Source organism: Saccopteryx bilineata, chromosome 2, assembly GCF_036850765.1.
Source record: "Saccopteryx bilineata isolate mSacBil1 chromosome 2, mSacBil1_pri_phased_curated, whole genome shotgun sequence".
NCBI classification, from domain to species: Eukaryota; Metazoa; Chordata; class Mammalia; order Chiroptera; family Emballonuridae; genus Saccopteryx; species Saccopteryx bilineata.
Window position 1 is genome coordinate 234,812,194 of NC_089491.1, and position 18,852 is coordinate 234,831,045.

An 18,852-nucleotide genomic window follows, 5' to 3' on the forward strand; every position below is an offset into this window, starting at 1 on the left:
CAACCAGGATCCACCCGGCATGCCCACCAGGGGGCGATGCTCTGCCCATCTAGGGTGTCGCTTTGTTGCAACCAGAGCCATTCTAGTGCCTGAGGCAGAGGCCACAGAGCCATCCTCAGCGCCCGGGCCAACTTTTCTCCAATGGAGCCTCAGCTGCGGGAGGGGAAGAGAGAGACAGGGAGGAAAGAGAGGGGGAGGGGTGGAGAAGCAGATGGGCGCCTCTCCTGTGTACCCTGGCTGGGAATCAAACCTGGGACTCCTGCACGCCAGGCCGACGCTCTACCACTGAGCCAATCGGCCAGGGCTAGTATTGCTATTTTTTTTGTGTGTGTGTGTGTGGCAGAGACAGAGAGAGTCAGAGAGAGGGACAGATAGAGACAGACAGACAGGAAGGGAGAGAGATGAGAAACATCAATTCTTCATTGTGGCTCCTTAGTTGTTCATTGATTGATTTCTCATATGTTCCTTGACTGGGGCTACAGCAGACCAAGTGACCCCTTGCTTAAGCCAGCAATGTTGGGCTCAAGCTGGTAAGCCTTGCTCAAACCAGATGAGCCCACTCTCTAGCTGGTGACCTCAGGGTCTCGAATCTGGGTCCTCCATATCCCAGTCTGATGCTCAATCCACTGCGCCACCACTTGGTCAGACATAGTATTGCTGTTGATCTCACCCTTTATATCCATCAAAGTCTGCTTTATGTATTTAGGTGCTCCTATATTAGGCGCATAGACATTTATAATGGTTGTATCTTCCTGTTGGATTGCTTGTTCCCTTTATCATTATATAGTCACTTTCTTTATCCCTTTGTTTTAAAGTCTATTTTGTCAAATATTATTGCTACCGCAGCTTTTTGTTCATGTTCATTTTCATTTACATGAAATATTTTTTCCCATAGCTTCACTTTCCATCTATGTGTGTCTTTTGTTTTGAGGTGGATCTCTTGTAAACAGCATATGTATGGGTCCTGTTTTCTTATCCGTGCAGCTACCCGATGTCTTTTGGTTGGAGTATTTAATCTATTTACATTTAAGGTTATTGATTTGTAGGTGTTTATTGCCATTTTATTCTTTAAATAAACATTCCTCTTCTAGATTTTTTCCCCCCTTTGTTCTGTTTACAACAGGCCCCTTAACATTTTTGCAGCATTGGTTTGGTTGTAATGAATTCCTTGTTTGTTTGTTTTTTGTCTGGGAAGCTTTTTATTTCTCCTTCAATTTTAAACGATAGCCTTGCTGGATAAAGAAGTCTTGGTTGTAGGTTCTTGTTCTTCATTACTTTGAATATTTCTTGCCATCCCCTTCTGATCTCAAGTGTTTCTGTTGAGAAATCAGATGTCATCCTTATGGGGGCTCCTTTGTAGGTGATTGACTGCTTTTCTCTTGCAGCTTTTAGTATTCTTTCTTTATCTCTTAACTTTGGTATTTTAATTATGATGTGTCTTGGTGTAGGTCTCTTTGGATTCCTCTTCAATTGGATTCTCTGTGCTTCTTGAACTTGCGGTCCTTTTTCCTTCATCAATTTAGGGAAGTTTTCAGCTGTGAGTTCTTCGATCAGGTTCTCTATTCTTCTTTCTTCTTCAGGAACCCCTATGATGTGGGTATTGTTTCTTTTCATGTTGTCACAGAGCTCTGAGTTTCCTCAGACTTTTTGAGCCTCTTTTTGCAGTTCTGCTTTTGTGGTTTCATTTATTTTATCCTCTAAATTGCTGATTTGATCCTCTGCTTCATTTAGCCTGCTATTAATTCCTTCTAGTGTAGTCTCTATTTCTGATACTGTATTTGTCATTTCTGATTCCTCTTTATGATATCAGTGTTCTTTTTGATGCTTGCTTTCCCTTTATTTAGGTGCTCATTATGTCTATCCATTGTTGCTCTAAGATCCTTGAGCATCCTAACAATCATTGTTTTAAATTCTGTATCTGGTATCTTGGTTATTTTCATCTCATTCAGTTCTTTTTCTGGGGATTTCTCTTGTTGATTCATTTGGATTGCACTTCTCTGTCTTCCCTTTTTGTTTGTATATAGACTGCTTCTTTGGGTGTGCTGTTTGTGTAGCTAGCAGAGTATAAGGTTTGTGTTGTCTGCCTCCAGCTTCCAGTTGTGTTGTTTCTAGATCTTCTTGAGTTGACTTCAGCTGTTTGTAATCCACTGTAGGCTACTTATATTCTGCTACTGCTTTTTTTTGCTATTTGTGTTGGCATTTTCAATGCCTTAGCTGGGTCAGGTGTGAGGAGCTGTTCCTTAAGATACCACTCTAACAAGGGTTATTAGGTCCTGAGCTGATGCTCTCTATATCTGGCCACTGGATGTGTCAGCCCTGGACTTCCCTGGCTGGAACGTGACATGGACCAGTGGGGGTCACTGCCTATGATGCCGTTAGCAACCTTCTTGGAGCTACAGGTGATCGAAAATTTGTAGCTGCCTCTCTGCTGGGCCCAGGTGCTGTTGTAAATATCAGCTACACTCCTAGGCTGGCTTTTATCTACTCTTGGCCAGTGGGTGTGCCCTCTGTGTTCCCAAGGTGTGGTCTGCCCACTGGCCTGAGTGCACCTCTGGTGTTTGGGCATGGGCATTGCAGGGCGCGTGGGCTGCCCCACCAACGCTGCAGCTGGGCCCGCCCGCCCTTTGGAAGTACTCAGCAGTGTGGGGGTACCCCAGCATGGCGGGGTAGCCCAGACCTCAGCACTCAAAACCTGTGTCCCTGATGTGCCCTCTGCTTCTAAGTGAGTCTTTGCTCTGACTGGAGTAGGAGAGTCTCCAGTGGGTGGGGTAATTGCTTCCCTTTGCTGGTGTTGCTTCTCCCAGGAAAAATGGCCACTTTAGATTTGGGGAGTGACCCTACAGCACAGGGGTTAGGATGGCTGTCTCCCACAGTCTCTCCCTGTGCTTCCGAAATCACACTCTCCTCTTGCAGCTCCAGTCCTCTCAACACTCCCTGCTCCTGGAGCTCCGAGTAAGTGGCTGTGAACTAGGTTTTCTGTGTGGTCCCTTTAAGATGGAGCCTGGGTCTGAGAGTTCTGTCTCCCTCTCACAAACAGTAACCTGGCTCTTCTCTCAGCTAAATACTGTCCATATGCCTCTTGTAATCTCTGGGGCTCTAGGCTGGGGCTCTGATCCTGGGGCTGAGGACCCACAACTCTCTGGGCAACCCACCCCACCATGAGAATTCCTCTGGGCCATCGCTCGCTCCCAGGAGCGGGGCAGCCCTTTCCGCGTCTCCACCCTTCCTACCAGTCTCAGTGTGGTTTCTTCGGTGATCCTTGATTATAGATTCCTCATAGTTTAGTCCAAAGTTGGTTTTTCAAGATGATTGTTTCCAAGTTAAGTTGTAATCCACTTTGGTTCTGGGAGGTGGGAGTTGTAACATCTGCCAACTCTGTCGCCATCTTCTGGTCCCCCGAACCAAAGTACTTTTAAGATCTTGTCCAATCTTGAAGTTTACTTTTTCTGGCAATATTACCCACAGAAGTAACAGTGTATTTGTCTTATTAACCTCTTTCTAACTTTTTCCTGAACTCTATAATTGACTTTCGTATAAGGAGATAAATTAAGAAAAGCCAGCTTATATAAATAATGGAGATGTGTATATATAATAATATCTGGAATATGAAAACTTTGTTCCCAAATTAAAAATATTGGAGTTTTTTTCCTCTCTGTAGAGATAAAAGATAATCATGAGATAAGATTAAAAGTATAAAGAAGAAAGTGAAAAAAACCACTAAAAACCCCAAGTCAGTTACAACTACTGTTAATATTTTGGTGACTTTTAGATAACCTTCTATTAACTCATCTATTAACCTAGCTATCTAAGATCCTTTTTCGGTTATTTGGCCTTCTGCAAGTTGTTTCATAAGGCACATAGCAAAATTTTAGATATTTGGGAAATTTGATGTATGGGAAAAAAGGAACCACAGAATGGCCTGTTGATGAATCCTGAGAAATGAATGCACATGAATCCTGAGAAATGAATGCACAAGCTGGGAGAATTCCCTTTGCTTTTTAAAAAAATTCTGTTTCCATTACTTTTTGAATCCTAGATGCCTATAATCAATTCTTCTCTTTCTTCATCTACAAATTAAGTCCTTTTTTGATTAAATGCAGGTTTCAAGCTACATAAAATCCTCTGGTAAAGAGGGATTAAAAACAAAAAAAAGAGAGATTGCATGTCTCTAAATATGAAGTCGTCTTGTGTATTCCTTCACAAGGGTATTTCCTTTTTTCTCAGAAGTAACCACACTCCTTAACTTAGAATTTATTATATGTACTTCTCTAACTTGAGTATTATGTTGCAAGCTTAACAAAACAACAAAATACAAGGAGTACTGTGGTCATCCATTAGTATTTTCAGTGAGTACTACTTACAAGTAATTTAAAACTCAATTTCAGTGCTTGATTAAAGATTATGTCACATATAGATATTAAAAGGTAATTACAGTTGCTACCTCCCAACTCAAATACAGGTAAACATCATCGACGGCTTACATATTAAACAAATATAATTAATTTTTAAAGAATTCCGTATTATGGGACAGTTGTTTATAGCTTTAAAAGCATATAAAACAATGATGACTGTTCTATAAATTTGCACATAGACCCAATATAAAAATTGGGGCATGTGCCTGACTGGTGGTGGCACAGTGGATAGAGGATCAACCGATGAGGTCCCCAGTTTGAACCCTGAAGTCACCAGCTTGAGCACAGGCTCATTGGGCTTGAGCTCAGGGTCACCGGCTTGAACATGGTATTATCAACTTGATCCCATGGTCGCTGGCTTAACCCTCACCCCATCAAGGCACGTATGAGAAGCAATTGTGAACTACACTAAAGTGCTTCCACTATGACTTGATGCTTCTCATCTCTTCCTGGTTTCTCTCTTGCTTTAAAAAAAAGATAAGGTCATGTTATAATGGATATTTGTTATAACTCTTGCCTTTTTTCTCACTTATATCCAGTTTTGTGTCAGCACATATATATATGTGCTGTTTCCTTTTTATTTTATTTATTGATTTTAGAGAGAGGAAGGGAGAGGGAGAGACAGACAGGAACATTGATCTGTTCCTGTATGTGCCCGGACTATGGATTGAACTGACAACCTCTGCATTTCGGAATGATGCTCTAGCTAATGGATCTATTCGGCCAGGGCTAGATATACCTTTTTAAAAACAATTACTTATATAGTTTTATTGTGTACATGTATTATAAGATTTAATTGTTTCTTTACTGATAGGTATTTAAGTTATTCACAAATAATACTGCTATGAAAATCTTTGTGAATTTGTGTGAGTATTTCTGTGGATATGATCCTAGAAGTAGAAATTGCTAGTTCAAAGAGTGTGTGAATATTTCAGATTTTGACATCTTTTGCCAGGTTGTCCTCTGAAAAGGTTGAATGTAAGGAATCTTTCTTAACTGCTAAAACGAGATTAGATTCATTTTCTGTAAGATTTTTTAATGTTCTATATTGCCGTAACCTTCACAACAGTTGTCTGTTGTTAGTCTTCTCCAGTAATTTATTTAACCACATTGGCTAGCCCAGTGTCACACTGTTACAGTAGACATTCACCAAGTATAGGTTAAATGGAAAGTTCTGCCTGTATTTGTGTGTATTGAAGATGGGAAGTTAGAGTGGAAATTTGCTTTTCTGGTTGATTTTTTATAAAGAGTTCTTTCTCCTTTTGTAAACTCCTTTGACAAGAAGTTCTGGAGGTTTGTGGATCTTTAGTTTTGGCAAGTTTTTAAGTACAAGGGTGAGCAAAAGTATGTTTACAGTTGTGAGAATGTGAAATATGGAGTTAATAAAGCTATTGAAATAATCTTAACCTGCATGTCATTTTCCATATGAACAGTTGTAAACCTACTTTTGCCTTCCTCTGTATTTTCTTCCTGCCAACAGGCTTTGTTTGCGGCTGGGAATGTTGGTCTAATGTTATTGATATGTCTTTCCTGCCTGCTGCCCAACCCGATAAAGGGCTTGGCTCAGCTTTTAAGCTAAGTCTGGAGTGCCCTTTTCCAGAACGGGTCCTTTTTTTTTTTTTACTTCAGTATCTTTCTTTAATCTGTTTTGTGTATTTGATGATATTTCTCTTAAATTAACAGAAACGATGAGTCCTTTCACTAATTTTAGCTAGGTGATGATGAGTTTTATTTCTTTTGTGTATATGTGTGACAGAGACAGAGACACAAAGAGAGGGACAGATAGGGACAAACAGAAAGAGAGAAAGATGAGAAGCATCAACTCTTCATTGCGGCACCTTGTTCATTGATTTTTTTTTCATGTGTGCCTTGACGAGTGGGGTGGCTACAGCAGACAGAGTAATCCCTTGCTCAAGCCAGCAACCCCAGGTTCAAGCTGGTGAGCTTTGCTCAAACCAGATGAGTGCACGCTCAAGTGACCTCGGGGCTTCGAACCTGGGTCCTCTGTGTCCCAGTCTGACACACTATCCACTGCGCCACTGCCTGGTCAGGCAGGTTTTATTTCTTTAAAATATATACATATATTTTTGGTCATTTTAAGGTAGAGTAGTTCTACAAACCTTAAGTGATACCAGTGATTTTCTAATAAAACCTTAGCTATTTAAGTATATCTAGTTACGAAACATTTTTATCCAGTGCCATCTCTTTTTCCTTTGGTTTAGATAACCTCAAAATCTCTGACTTTGGCTTGGCAACAGTGTTTCGGCATAATAATCGTGAGCGTTTATTGAACAAGATGTGTGGAACTTTACCTTATGTTGCTCCAGAACTTCTAAAGAGAAGAGAATTTCATGCAGAACCAGTTGATGTTTGGTCTTGTGGAATAGTACTTACTGCAATGTTGGCTGGAGGTAAGAGCTTCTGTCCTATGGATAGATAGATTTCTTAAACCAAAATAAATAAAATAAACCAAGGGCATCCATATTTATATGACACTATTTTAATAGTAAATTATTTATAACCAAATTGGAACTTTACTCCCAAAGTTTTTAAAATATGTATAGCTATTAAGTGAAATACCATAATAGTTCTCACTTTTAAGATGCATGTGAATACTTTTGAAAAGAGTTGGTATTCTTAGTATGAAAACCATTGAGTTAACTTGGAGGAAATGGATTTGTATTATTGATTATTTTCCATTGGAATGTTACTACTTAATGATATGAACACTCAGAAAACTGGGACTTATTTCTTTTCTAGAATTACCATGGGACCAACCCAGTGACAGTTGTCAGGAATATTCTGATTGGAAAGAAAAAAAAACATACCTCAATCCTTGGAAGAAAATTGATTCTGCTCCTCTAGGTAACTAGGTTATCTTGATTAAAAGTACTGATTTCTAGGATAATGAAGATAGTGGTATATGATTTTTTGTTCTTACATTAAAATTTTTTTAAAATGGTCATGTGAATAATCCATGAACCTTGTAGATAAATTTTAAAATAAGTAAAAAACTTTTAAAAACCAGTCCTATAATCCCTCAGAAATAACTTCTATTAATATTTTGATGTGTTTCTATACTTTGTTGTAAAAATATATAAGTATATATATTTGTTTTAGGTATACTATTTATAAGTATGTATGTTTTTACAAGAAATGAGATGATATTACACATAATATTTTATAATCTGTTTTTTGTGTTAATGCTTTGTGAACTTTTTTCATGACTAACTATAGGTCTCCATCATTGTTTTTAAAGACTGAAAGTCTTCTGCTGTATGGATATTTCTTATTATACTCATCCAATTCACTTTTATAGAGATTTATATTTTTTCTAATTTTTCACCATTATAAAAGAGATATGATCATCTGTATAACTTCATTTTTGCATATACCTTTAAATTATTTAGCTAAAATAAAATCCCAGAAATGGAATTTCAGGGTCAAGGATGTATGCACTTTTTAATTATTCTGGTTTACTTTGCCAAATTGCTTTTCAGAAAGTTTGTGTCATTTCATCACAGCTTCATAAATTTACATTAAAAAATATTTAATCTAATAGACCTATAAAAATATATTCACTTTTTTGTTTTTATTTTAAATTTAGTACCACTGAGGTTGTATATCCACTATATTTATTAGTTTTTTAACATATTTATGAGGTCTTTGCATTTATTTACTTATATTGAACTTATTAGGGTACCATTGGTTAATAAAGTTACATAGGTTTCAGGTGTACAGTTCTATAACACATCATCTGTATACTGTATTGTATGTTCACCACCCTAAGTCTGGTCGCCTTCCATTACTATTTATCCCTTTACCCTCTCCTACCTCCAATCTTTGCATTTATTACAAATTTTTCCCACGATTTATCATGTATTTTTATTTTGTGCTGTTTTGAAATGCATATAATTTTATATTTTTACTTATTTAAATCTATTATCTTGTCCTTTGTGGTTTCTGACAATATTGTCATGTTTGGAAAGGTCTTTTCTTTTTTTTTTCTTTTTTTTTTTTTGTATTTTTCTGAAGCTGGAAACGGGAGAGACAGTCAGACAGACACCCGCATGCGCCCGACCGGGATCCACCCGGCCCGCCCACCAGGGGCGATGCTCTGCCCCTCTGGGGCGTCGCTCTGCCGTGACCAGAGCCACTCCAGCGCCTGGGGCAGAGGCCAAGGAGCCATCCCCAGCGTCCGGGCCATCTCTGCTCCAATGGAGCCTTGGCTGCGGGAGGGGAAGAGAGAGACAGAGAGTAAGGAGGGGTGGGGGTGGAGAAGCAAATGGGCGCTTCTCCTATGTGCCCTGGCCGGGAATCGAACCCCGGTCCCCCGCACGCCAGGCTGACGCTCTACCGCTGAGCCAACCAGCCAGGGCTGGAAAGGTCTTTTCTACCCTGATACTAGGGGGAAAAATCTCTTATGTTTTCATTTGTGTTTTTATGGATTAATATTTTTTATTTAAATCTTTTGTCTATTAGAAGATTGTTTTGTGGTGGGAGATTATATGAATTCTTTATCAATATAATTAAGATACCTCAGGATTCTGGAAAGTAAAATTTTTTTTACAAAACTATTTGAATGAGGACTTGAAATTAGAACAAGTTTGGTATTGAAAATGGATGAGAGGTTTTTTTTAATATCACCAGGGAAAAAATATTTCTACCTGGCTCTTACGCTACTATTTACAAATAACGGAGAATCAAATCTGGGCAGAATATTCTAAAATATAGACAGTAGCAAAAAACAACTGCATGAAGTTAAAGCAATAATTTAATAGTTTTAATAATTTATTTTTTCTCTTCCTCAGAGGTAATATTTGAACATAAGATCAAGAGAGAATGTGTTCTGTATCACAAGCTATAGACTTTTCTAATCTGCATGACTCTTTTATAAATGTTGTCTTACTGGTTTGTTTTCAGCACTGCTGCATAAAATCCTAGTTGAGAATCCATCATTAAGGATTACTATCCCAGACATCAAAAAAGATAGATGGTACAACAAGCCACTCAAGAAAGGTAATATCCTTAAAACACAAGTACTTTTTTTCTGTGAAAATAAAGAACTTGCAGTCAACAATATATGTGATAGCTTTGATCTCTGCCCTCATGGAGATTATGATGTGTGACAGGAGAAACAGATGTAAAAAATTAGTTTATGTTTATCAAAAATTATATAGTTGAAAGTCAGGGTACTATAGCTAAATGTTTGGCCAAGTCTTAAGTGACAGAGCTTGTCTTTCTGAGGAAATCACATTAAATCTAAGATTTTAACATTAAAGGAATATTAGCCAGATGAGTACTAGCAAGATAAGTGGTAGATTCAGAACTTAGGAAGCAGCCTTTAGAATGTTTTGGAGTTTAGAAAGTGGTGCATTGAGGACCTTGAAAGAAGAGTGGTATAGCATGGACCATGTTTGACCTTTCTGTCCTTGTCTCACAAGTGGTTAGCACGGTGTGTGGTATGTTGTAGGCAATCAGTAAGTGTTTTTGAGCAAATGACTCAACAGAGAAGGGGAAGATGGAAAGAGGTTTGAGATGAGGCCAGAAAGGTAAATAGCTCCAAGTTATAGAGGACCTGTAATTTACATTATGAATTTTGTGCTTTCCTCTTAAGGGTTTTGGGGAAAACTTTGAGAGATTTTAAGTGAGGAAATGGCATGATCAGATCTTTCTGGCTACTTTTTCCCCATTGTTTTTGATGTTTTTCATCCTAGATATGAGAAGATAATAACTGGACTAGGTTAGGGACAATGGAGTTGGAAAGAAGAGAGAGATTCCAAAGAAATTTAAGAACTATAATTGACAGGACTGGTGGTTGTTATATGCAGGAAAAGAGGGAGAATACGGAATCAAGGATAATTCCTTTCTGGTTTGAACAACTGTGTAAATGGTGATACCATTTATTGGAATGTAGCTCAGGAGGAAACAGATTTGGGGGGAAATTTTATTTGATTTTGGACATGTTGAGTTTGAGAAGTTAAGTAAAATTGTCAAATAGGTATGTGTGTGTGTGTAACTTAGGAGACAGGACTAGGCTTGAGATGCTGATTTAGGTGTTTTCTTCTAATAGACAGTAATTTAAACAGTGGTAGATGAAATTGAGTGTATGAAATTCTAGGGAATGCCAATATTATTTTTTAAAATTTTCCACTGATTAGGTGAATGAACTCAGTGATTGTTTCTCATATATGGCTTGAACTGGGGATTGAACCCCTGACCTTGGTGCACCAGAAGGATGTTTTATCCACTGAGCGCCTTGGTCAGGGCCAGGAATGCCAACATTTAAGTGGTGAGTGGAAGCCAGGGACACAGAAAAGCTTGTCCATTAGATTTCATACTGTGGCAGTTATTCATGACCTTGGCAGGAAGTTTTGGTAGAGAGTTGGAGAAAACTCTAGTGCAGTGGTTCTCAACCTTTCTAATGCCATGACCCCGCAATACAGTTCCTCATGTTGCGGTGACCCCAAACCAAAAAATAATTTTGGTGGCTACTTCATAACTGTAATTTTGCTACAGTTATGATTCGGAATGTAAATACCTGATATGCATTATGTATTTTCCGATGGCTTTAGGTGACCCCGCCGGGGTCGCGACTCACAGGTTGAGAACCACTGCTCTAGTGTATAGTGTTTGTACAGTGACCAGTCTAAAAAAGGTAAGGAAGCAGAGCATAGCCAGCTCATTCAAGAAGTTTGGCTGAGAGAAGACAATAGGTGGAGACAAATGAGGAATTTTTAACCCTTCTCTGAATGTTTCTTACCTTTCACCTTATTTTAGTTGAAGCCCACCTCTTCCCTAAGATACTGTTTCCTTTCAAATGTTAGATGTTTTCTTTCCCACACTCTCTGTTCCCTTGGATTTGGGAGTGGGGCAACTGTCCTCTTTTTTCTTCATTATCACTTTCTTTTCTTATACCTCCTCCCTTCATTTCTAATTTCATTATCAGACTCTACTACCACCCACTGTTCCCTACTTGTTATAATCAACTTCTAGTCCCCAAATTAAAATTCCTGCCACATTGTCACTCTCTCCAACACAAGTCCACATAATTTTTGTCATGATTCTTGGTGATTAAAATATTCATCCTGCCCTGGCCAGTTGGCTCAGTGGATTTGGATAGAGCACCGGCCCAGCATATATACATCCCAGGTTCAATCCCCGGTCAGGGCACACAGTAGAAGTGACCATCTGCTTCTCTCCCCCACCTTTCTTTCTTTCCCTCCCACAGGCAGTGGTTTGGTTGCTGTGAGTGTCAGCTCTGGGCACTGAGGATAGCTCGGGTGATTTGAGCATCAGCTCCAAATAGGGGTTGCTGGGCGCATGCGGGAGTCTGTCTCACTGTCTCCGCCTCTCTCACTTAAAAAAGAAAATGAAAAAAAGAAATAAAATATTCATCTGTATGATCCTTTTAGTATCCCGACCTCACATTTGCTTGACCATTGCTAGTCTAATGATCTTTTCTTCAGGTATTCTGCTCCAAACACTAGTTGTATTTTTTTCTCCTCCCTCTAGTACCCTGACTCCAACAATCCTTTGATACTCTCTGGACTGGCAATCCATTAATTCTATTTCCTTTTCATTATCTCTTATCTATACTCTCCCTAGGTCCTGAGTTTCATCCTATTTTAAAGCCTAAGGTCAGTCACTGTAATACTTGTTTACATTCATCTTCAACTTCCTTGCCTCGTTCTCTCTTCACCATTCTTATTGCGCAAAACCTAACCCAAGTTTGGTCCAGTTCTACACTTATATCTGTACAGCTCATTGTAGCTGGAGAAGAATATAAAACAATGTTCGCTTTAAATTCAGGATCACTAATCTCTGGTTGGCCCTTAATTCTCCTAGGCAGTCGGAATGCATTTCCCTACTTTCATAATGCCACTCCTAAGTCATATCATTATATTTTATTTTCTCTTCAACTCCTAATATCTCTTTCCTATGCTCAGTCTGTTGGTGGCAGTACTTCCTATTTCACTGGGAAATCAAAGCAATCACAAGAAAACTTCCACAAACTCTCGCCATCTCCACCCACCTAATTGCCTCTTTGCTCGTATAATCTGCTTTCTCTCCTGTTGCTATGGATAAATTGTCTGCTCCAGAAATAAGCCAACGCTTTCTCTTTTGCACTACACCCAGTTCTCTTTTGCCTACTCAGGAACATTGTCTAGTAATTACCCTTTCTTTCTTCCGCATCATTAATTTTTTCCTCTCTACTGGATCTTTCTCATCTGCATACTAACATGAAATTTCTTCCATCTTACTGCCTGATATATAGTAGGCTCAATAAAATATTTGAATGAATGGATTAACAAATAACAGTCTTAAACTTTAGTATGTTTAAATGGTTTGCAGACAGATCCAGTTGAGTGGAAGAGGCTGAAAAAAGAGGGAATAAAGGAGCATCTAGGTCCCTGAGGTGACAGGAGAGTATGGGCTCAAGTACAAGTAGAGGGATGAACATTTGATGGGAGAAGATTGGTAGGAATGCAAATAAATTGACAGATATAGTACTGCAACTTGAGGGAGTTTCTAATAACGTTTATTTTCTTTGTGAAATGTGTGATGGTATCATACTGTTAAGAAATGAGGTGCTTTAGGGAGGTCTGGGAAATTGACAACAGTGCAGAAATTTTGAAACAATCATTGTGGAGAAAAAGAGGGGAAACTGACTAGAGAAACAGGACTGACTGGATGTTTAGGATCCAGCTGAGGGTAGTAACCATGAATTTATAGTGGCATCATTTTCTGTATAATGCTTATTCTTATTAAAGGTTTTCCAATGGAGCAAGCAGTGTTGGATAAAGCAGATGCATAATTGCTATTAGAATTTTTTTTTTTTTTTTGTATTTTTTTGAAGCTAGAAACGGGGAGAGACAGTCAGACAGACTCCCGCATGCACCCGACCGGGATCCACCCGGCACGCCCACCAGGGGGCGATGCTCTGCCCCTCCGGGGCGTCGCTCTGCTGTGACCAGAGCCACTCTAGCTCCTGGAGCAGAGCAGCGCCTGGGCCATCTTTGCTCCAATGGAGCCTTGGCTGCGGGAGGGGAAGAGAGAGACAGAGAGGAAGGAGGGGGTGGGGGTGAAGAAGCAAATGGGCGCTTCTCCTATGTGCCCTGGCCGGGAATCGAACCCGGGTCCCCCGCACGCCAGGCCGATGCTGTACTGCTGAGCCAACCGGCCAGGGCCTAGAAATTATTTTTTTATTCTAAAAAGTTTTGATCCTTTAGCTTAGGTCTGTCTTTAATTTTTTTTATTTTTTATTTTTATTTTTTTTAGAGAGGAGAGAGAGAGGGAGAGAGAGAGAGACAGAGAGAGAGAAGGGGGGAGGAGCTGGAAGCATCAACTCCCATATGTGCCTTGACCAGGCAAGCCTGGGGTTTCGAACCTGCGACCTCAGCATTTCCAGGTCAACGTTTTATCCACTGCGCCACGACAGGTCAGGCTTAGGTCTGTCTTTATAGAACATTTTTCTATTACAGGCAGTCCCCTACGAATCAGATAGGTTCTGTAGGTTTGAAAATGTTCAAGCATTTGCAGGCACAGAAAGGTGAAAATAATACTATGTTAAGACAAACATCTCTTTAAGTTGCATTTCATAGGTAAATGTACCTGTTCCAACTTACAAATTCAACTTAATAACAAACCTTCAGAATCTATCTTCTTTGTAACCTGGTATCTGCCTATACCATAAATGGTATCATTAAGATTATGGCGTTGTACTCCACACTTGGAACATACTTATGATCAGGATTTGTGTCAGTTTACAAATGAGTCCTAGTAAGTTCATAACAACCACATTTCTCATAAAATCATGTAGAAGGAGCCAGTATTTGGTGTAAATATTTTGTGTTGAATAAATTCAGATGTAGTTTTACTTTTTCAGGTTGCCAGTTATGTTAGTTAAAAATATCTGTGTGCTCTGGCCTGTGGCAAGTGGATGAATCTCTGTCCTGGGACCCAGAGGTCACCAGCTCTATCCCAAGGGTGCCTGCTGAGCCCTTGCTCAGGGCTCCACCACCGAGATCGCCAGTTTGAGCCTTGGTCAGGGCATATATGAGAAGCAATCAGTGGCACAACTAAATGGAACAATGAGTTGATGCCTCTCTCTCTGTCTTTCTACCTCTGTCTCTCCCCCCGCCCCCACCCCACCACCAAAAAAAAAAAAAAAAAGAGTATCTTCATAAAAGACTTAAAATCATTTGTATTTATTATATTTATCTATTTTTTTTTTTTAGGGGCAAAGAGGCCTCGAGTCACTTCAGGTGGTGTATCAGAGTCTCCTAGTGGATTCTCTAAGCACATTCAATCCAATTTGGACTTTTCTCTAGTAAACAGTGCTTCTAGGTAAGATTAATTAATAAAGATCAAGTACCGTAATTCCCCATGTATAAGGCACACCTTAATTTTGAGGCCTGAAATTTGAAAAAAATGTATTACATAAAGTTATTGAACTCAAGTTTTATTCATTATGAAATTTATACAACTCCTCATCACTGTCAAAACTCTCATCCATTAGCTTGTCCCTATCAATGTCTAATGATGAATCACTGTCTTCATATATTGCCTCGTCCTTAGTTTCATCTGTGGCAAAAAAGCAGGAAATGCAAGTAAAAAAAAAAAAGTACAACCACTGTATAAGACACACCCAATTTTTAGACCCCAAATTTTTTGGAAAAAGGTGCATCTTATACATGAGGAAATACGGTAGTTGTTAAAGGTAATGTTCCTCTTGGAAAGTAATACATGTATATATTTTAACTTAATGATTATCAGTTTTATTGGTGTAAAAATGGTAATATGATATAAAAAAGACCTGATAGATTTTATCTAATGGTATATTTTTCCCCATATCTTAATGCCTCAGTGAAGAAAATGTGAAGTATTCCAGCTCTCAACCAGAACCACCAACAGGTCTTTCCTTATGGGACACCAGCCCTTCATACATTGATAAATTAGTACAAGGGATCAGTTTTTCTCAGCCCACATGTCCAGATCATATGCTTCTGAATAGTCAGTTACTTGGCACCCCAGGATCCTCACAGGTAAGAGAATTTAGTTTTCAAATAAATAATAGAAGCCATGTATTTTTTTTGTCTTAAAGTCTATTTTTAAGACTTTTAACAATTTATACAGCATTTTTTGACAAGGGGGAGGGATAATTAGAGACCTTTATGTATAAGAACCTTAAATCACATGAAAGAATTTTCAGACTAAATAGTTATATGACTGCTTTTGATGATACCAGATTTATTTTTGCTTTTCTTTATTTGACATGTAGAACCCCTGGCAACGCTTGGTCAGAAGAATGACACGGTTTTTTACCAAATTGGATGCAGACAAGTCTTACCAGTGTCTGAAAGAAACTTGTGAGAAATTGGGCTATCAATGGAAGAAGAGTTGTATGAACCAGGTATATTTCATTGATTTAAGAAAACTGTCATCATATGTTTTTAAAATATTAGTTTAGTTTTTGAAAAAGAAATAGTTGAAATTGAGGGAATTTAAGTAAAATGTTTTTTACCTTAAGCCTGACCAGTCAGTTGTGCAGTGGATAGAGCATTGGACTGGGATATGGAGGACCCAGGTTTGAGACCCCTAGGTCGCCAGCTTGAGCACGGGCTCATCTGGTTTGAGCAAAGCTCACCAGCTTGGACCCAAGGTTGCTGGCTTGAGCAAGGGGTTACTCGGTCTGCTGAAGGCCCCCGGTCAAGGCACATATGAGAAAGCAATCAATGAACAACTAAGGTGTTGCAACGAAAAACTGATGATTGATGCTTCTCATCTCTCTCCGTTCCTGTCTGTCTGTCCCTATCTATCCTTCTCTCTGACTCTCTCTCTGTCTCTATCTATCCCTCTCTCTGACTCTCTGTCTCGGTAAAAAAAAAAAAGAAAGACATAATATTTAAGACTTCTCTAAGTCTTAAATTAAAATATTGAGACTCATCATTATTTTCTTAAAAACTATGCTTAAATTTTAACCATAACAATTGATTCCTCTCTGAAAGATACATACACTAACAATCTCACACTTCCTCCATGTCCTGTTCTCACCTATCAATTTTTGTTTATATTGTTATAGCATATTTGTAACATTGACATTCTACTGCCTTTAGGCTTTTCAAAAATCTTAATATCATGAAAAACAAATAGGGGAATATTTTCTAATATTAAGGAGACTAAAGAGGCCTGATAAATAATGCAATGCAGGATCTTTCACTAGATCAGCGATAGTCAACCTTTTTATACCTACCACCCACTTTTGTATCTCTGTTAGTAAAATTTTCTAACCGCCACCAGTTCCACAGTAATGGTGATTTATAAAGTAGGGAAGTAACTTTACTTTATAAAGTTTATAAAGTAAGAGTTACAGCAAGTTAAAGCATATAATAATAATTACTTACCAAGTGGCCCTGGCCGGTTGGCTCAGCGGTAGAGCGTCAGCCTGGCGTGCGGGGGACCCGGGTTCGATTCCCGGCCAGGGCACACAGGAGAAGCGCCCATTTGCTTCTCCACCCCACCTCCTTCCTCTCTGTCTCTCTCTTCCCCTTCCGCAGCCAAGGCTCCATTGGAGCAAAGATGGCCCGGGCGCTGGGGATGGCTCCTTGGCCTCTGCCCCAGTCGCTAGAGTGGCTCTGGTCACGGCAGAGCGACGCCCGGGAGGGGCAGAGCATCGCCCCCTGGTGGGCAGAGCGATGCCCCTGGTGGGCGTGCCGGGTGGATCCCGGTCGGGCGCATGTGGGAGTCTGTCTGACTGTCTCTTCCCGTTTCCAGCTTCAGAAAAATACCAAAAAAAAAAAAAACTTACCAAGTACTTTATGTCAGATTTTCGCTGTTTGGCAGAATAAATCTTTATAAAACAACTTACCATATAGTTAAATCTATCTTTTCATTTATACTTTGGTTGCTCTGCTACTGCCCACCATGAAAGCTGGAACGCCCACTAGTAGGCGGTAGGGACCAGGTTGACTACCACTGTACTAGATGGTGACTTTAAAGGAAAAAGCTATAATGGATGTATTGAATCAATTGGGGAAATTTGAATATGGATTTATATTGGGTAATGTTTTTGTGTCAGTTTCAAATATTTTGGATATGATCATAAAATTGTGGTTTGTCAGAGAATGTCTTGGTTCATGGGAGAAACATGTTGAAGTGAAGTATATATTGTCTGTTAGTTTTTAAAAATACAAAAACAATTACATAAAAAAATACAATTATATACATACTTATCTAGGTCGATAAAGCCAGTGAAGGGTGTAGCATTATTTATTATATGGTTCTTTCAGTTTTTCTGTAGATTTATAAGCTTTAAAACCTAAAAGGAGGAAACGCTACTCTGCAAAAATCTGCAACCAGCCCAATTTTTCTCTCCCTTGTAAGGATAATTCACTTTTTTTTAAGGTAAAATTCACATAACATGAAAATTATCACTATTTTAAGGTGTATAATTCAGTGGTTTCTGGAATATTCACAAGATTGTACACTCATCATTATTTAATTCTAGAACATTTCATCACCCCCAAAATAAACTATATAATTAGCAGTCACTTTTTATTTCTCTCTTCTTCATTTCCTGGCAACCACTAATTTACTTTCTGTCTCTGTGGACTACCTGTTCTGGACAGTTCATGTAAATGAGTGTGTCTGCTTTTACTTAGTGTTATGTTTTCAAAGTTAGTCCATGTTGTGGCATTTATCAGTACTTAGAATATCTTTTATATGGGTCAGTATATTTCATTGTATTGGTAGACTATACATTTACTTGTTAATGGACAATTTTGGGATGTTTATACTTTTTGTCTTGTGAATAATGCTGCTATGACCATTCTTGTATTTTGGTTTCCAAGGGCTGCCATAACAAAATACCGCAGATAGAGTGTCTTAAACAACAGAAATTTATTTTCTCGCAGTTCTGGAGATTGCTGTCCAAGATCAAGGTCCTGGCAGTGTTGGTTTCCTTTGAGGCCTCTCTCCTTGGCTCTTAGATGGCCACGCTCTGACTGCCTATTCATATGGCCTTTTTTCTCTATATCTGTCTCTGAATGTTAATTTTCATTTCTCTGTGTGTGTGTGTGTGTGTGTGTGTGTGTGCGCGCGCGCGCATGTATGTGACAGAGAGAGAGAGAGACAGACAGAGAGAGGAACAGACAGGGACAGACAGACAGGAAGGGATAGAGATGAGAAGCATCAATTCTTTGTTGCAGCACCTTAATTGTTCATTGATTGCTTTCTCATATGTGCCTTGACCAAGAGGTTGGAAGGGGGCTACAAAAGAGCGAGTGACCCCTTGCTCAAGCCAGTGATCTTGGGCTCAAACCAGCAACCATGGCATCATGTCTGTAATCCCACACTCAAACCAGTGACCCCAAGCTCAAGCTGGTGATCTCAGAGTTTCAAACCTGGGTCCTCTGCATCGCAGTCCAATGCTCTGTGC

General features: G+C 39.2%; 1 protein-coding gene across 3 annotated transcripts in view; it reads left to right on the forward strand.

Annotated features, from left to right (window-relative positions):
• Window positions 1–18,852, forward strand: part of CHEK1 (checkpoint kinase 1) — a 46,367-nt gene that overhangs the window by 11,617 nt on the left and 15,898 nt on the right. For all 3 annotated transcript variants that reach the window (XM_066259643.1, XM_066259644.1, XM_066259641.1), the window contains 6 exons: window positions 6,635–6,823; window positions 7,173–7,277; window positions 9,336–9,431; window positions 14,654–14,762; window positions 15,283–15,460; window positions 15,697–15,828. In XM_066259643.1, the coding sequence (XP_066115740.1) occupies window positions 6,635–6,823; window positions 7,173–7,277; window positions 9,336–9,431; window positions 14,654–14,762; window positions 15,283–15,460; window positions 15,697–15,828 (809 nt within the window). The remainder of the gene's footprint in view (window positions 1–6,634; window positions 6,824–7,172; window positions 7,278–9,335; window positions 9,432–14,653; window positions 14,763–15,282; window positions 15,461–15,696; window positions 15,829–18,852) is intronic.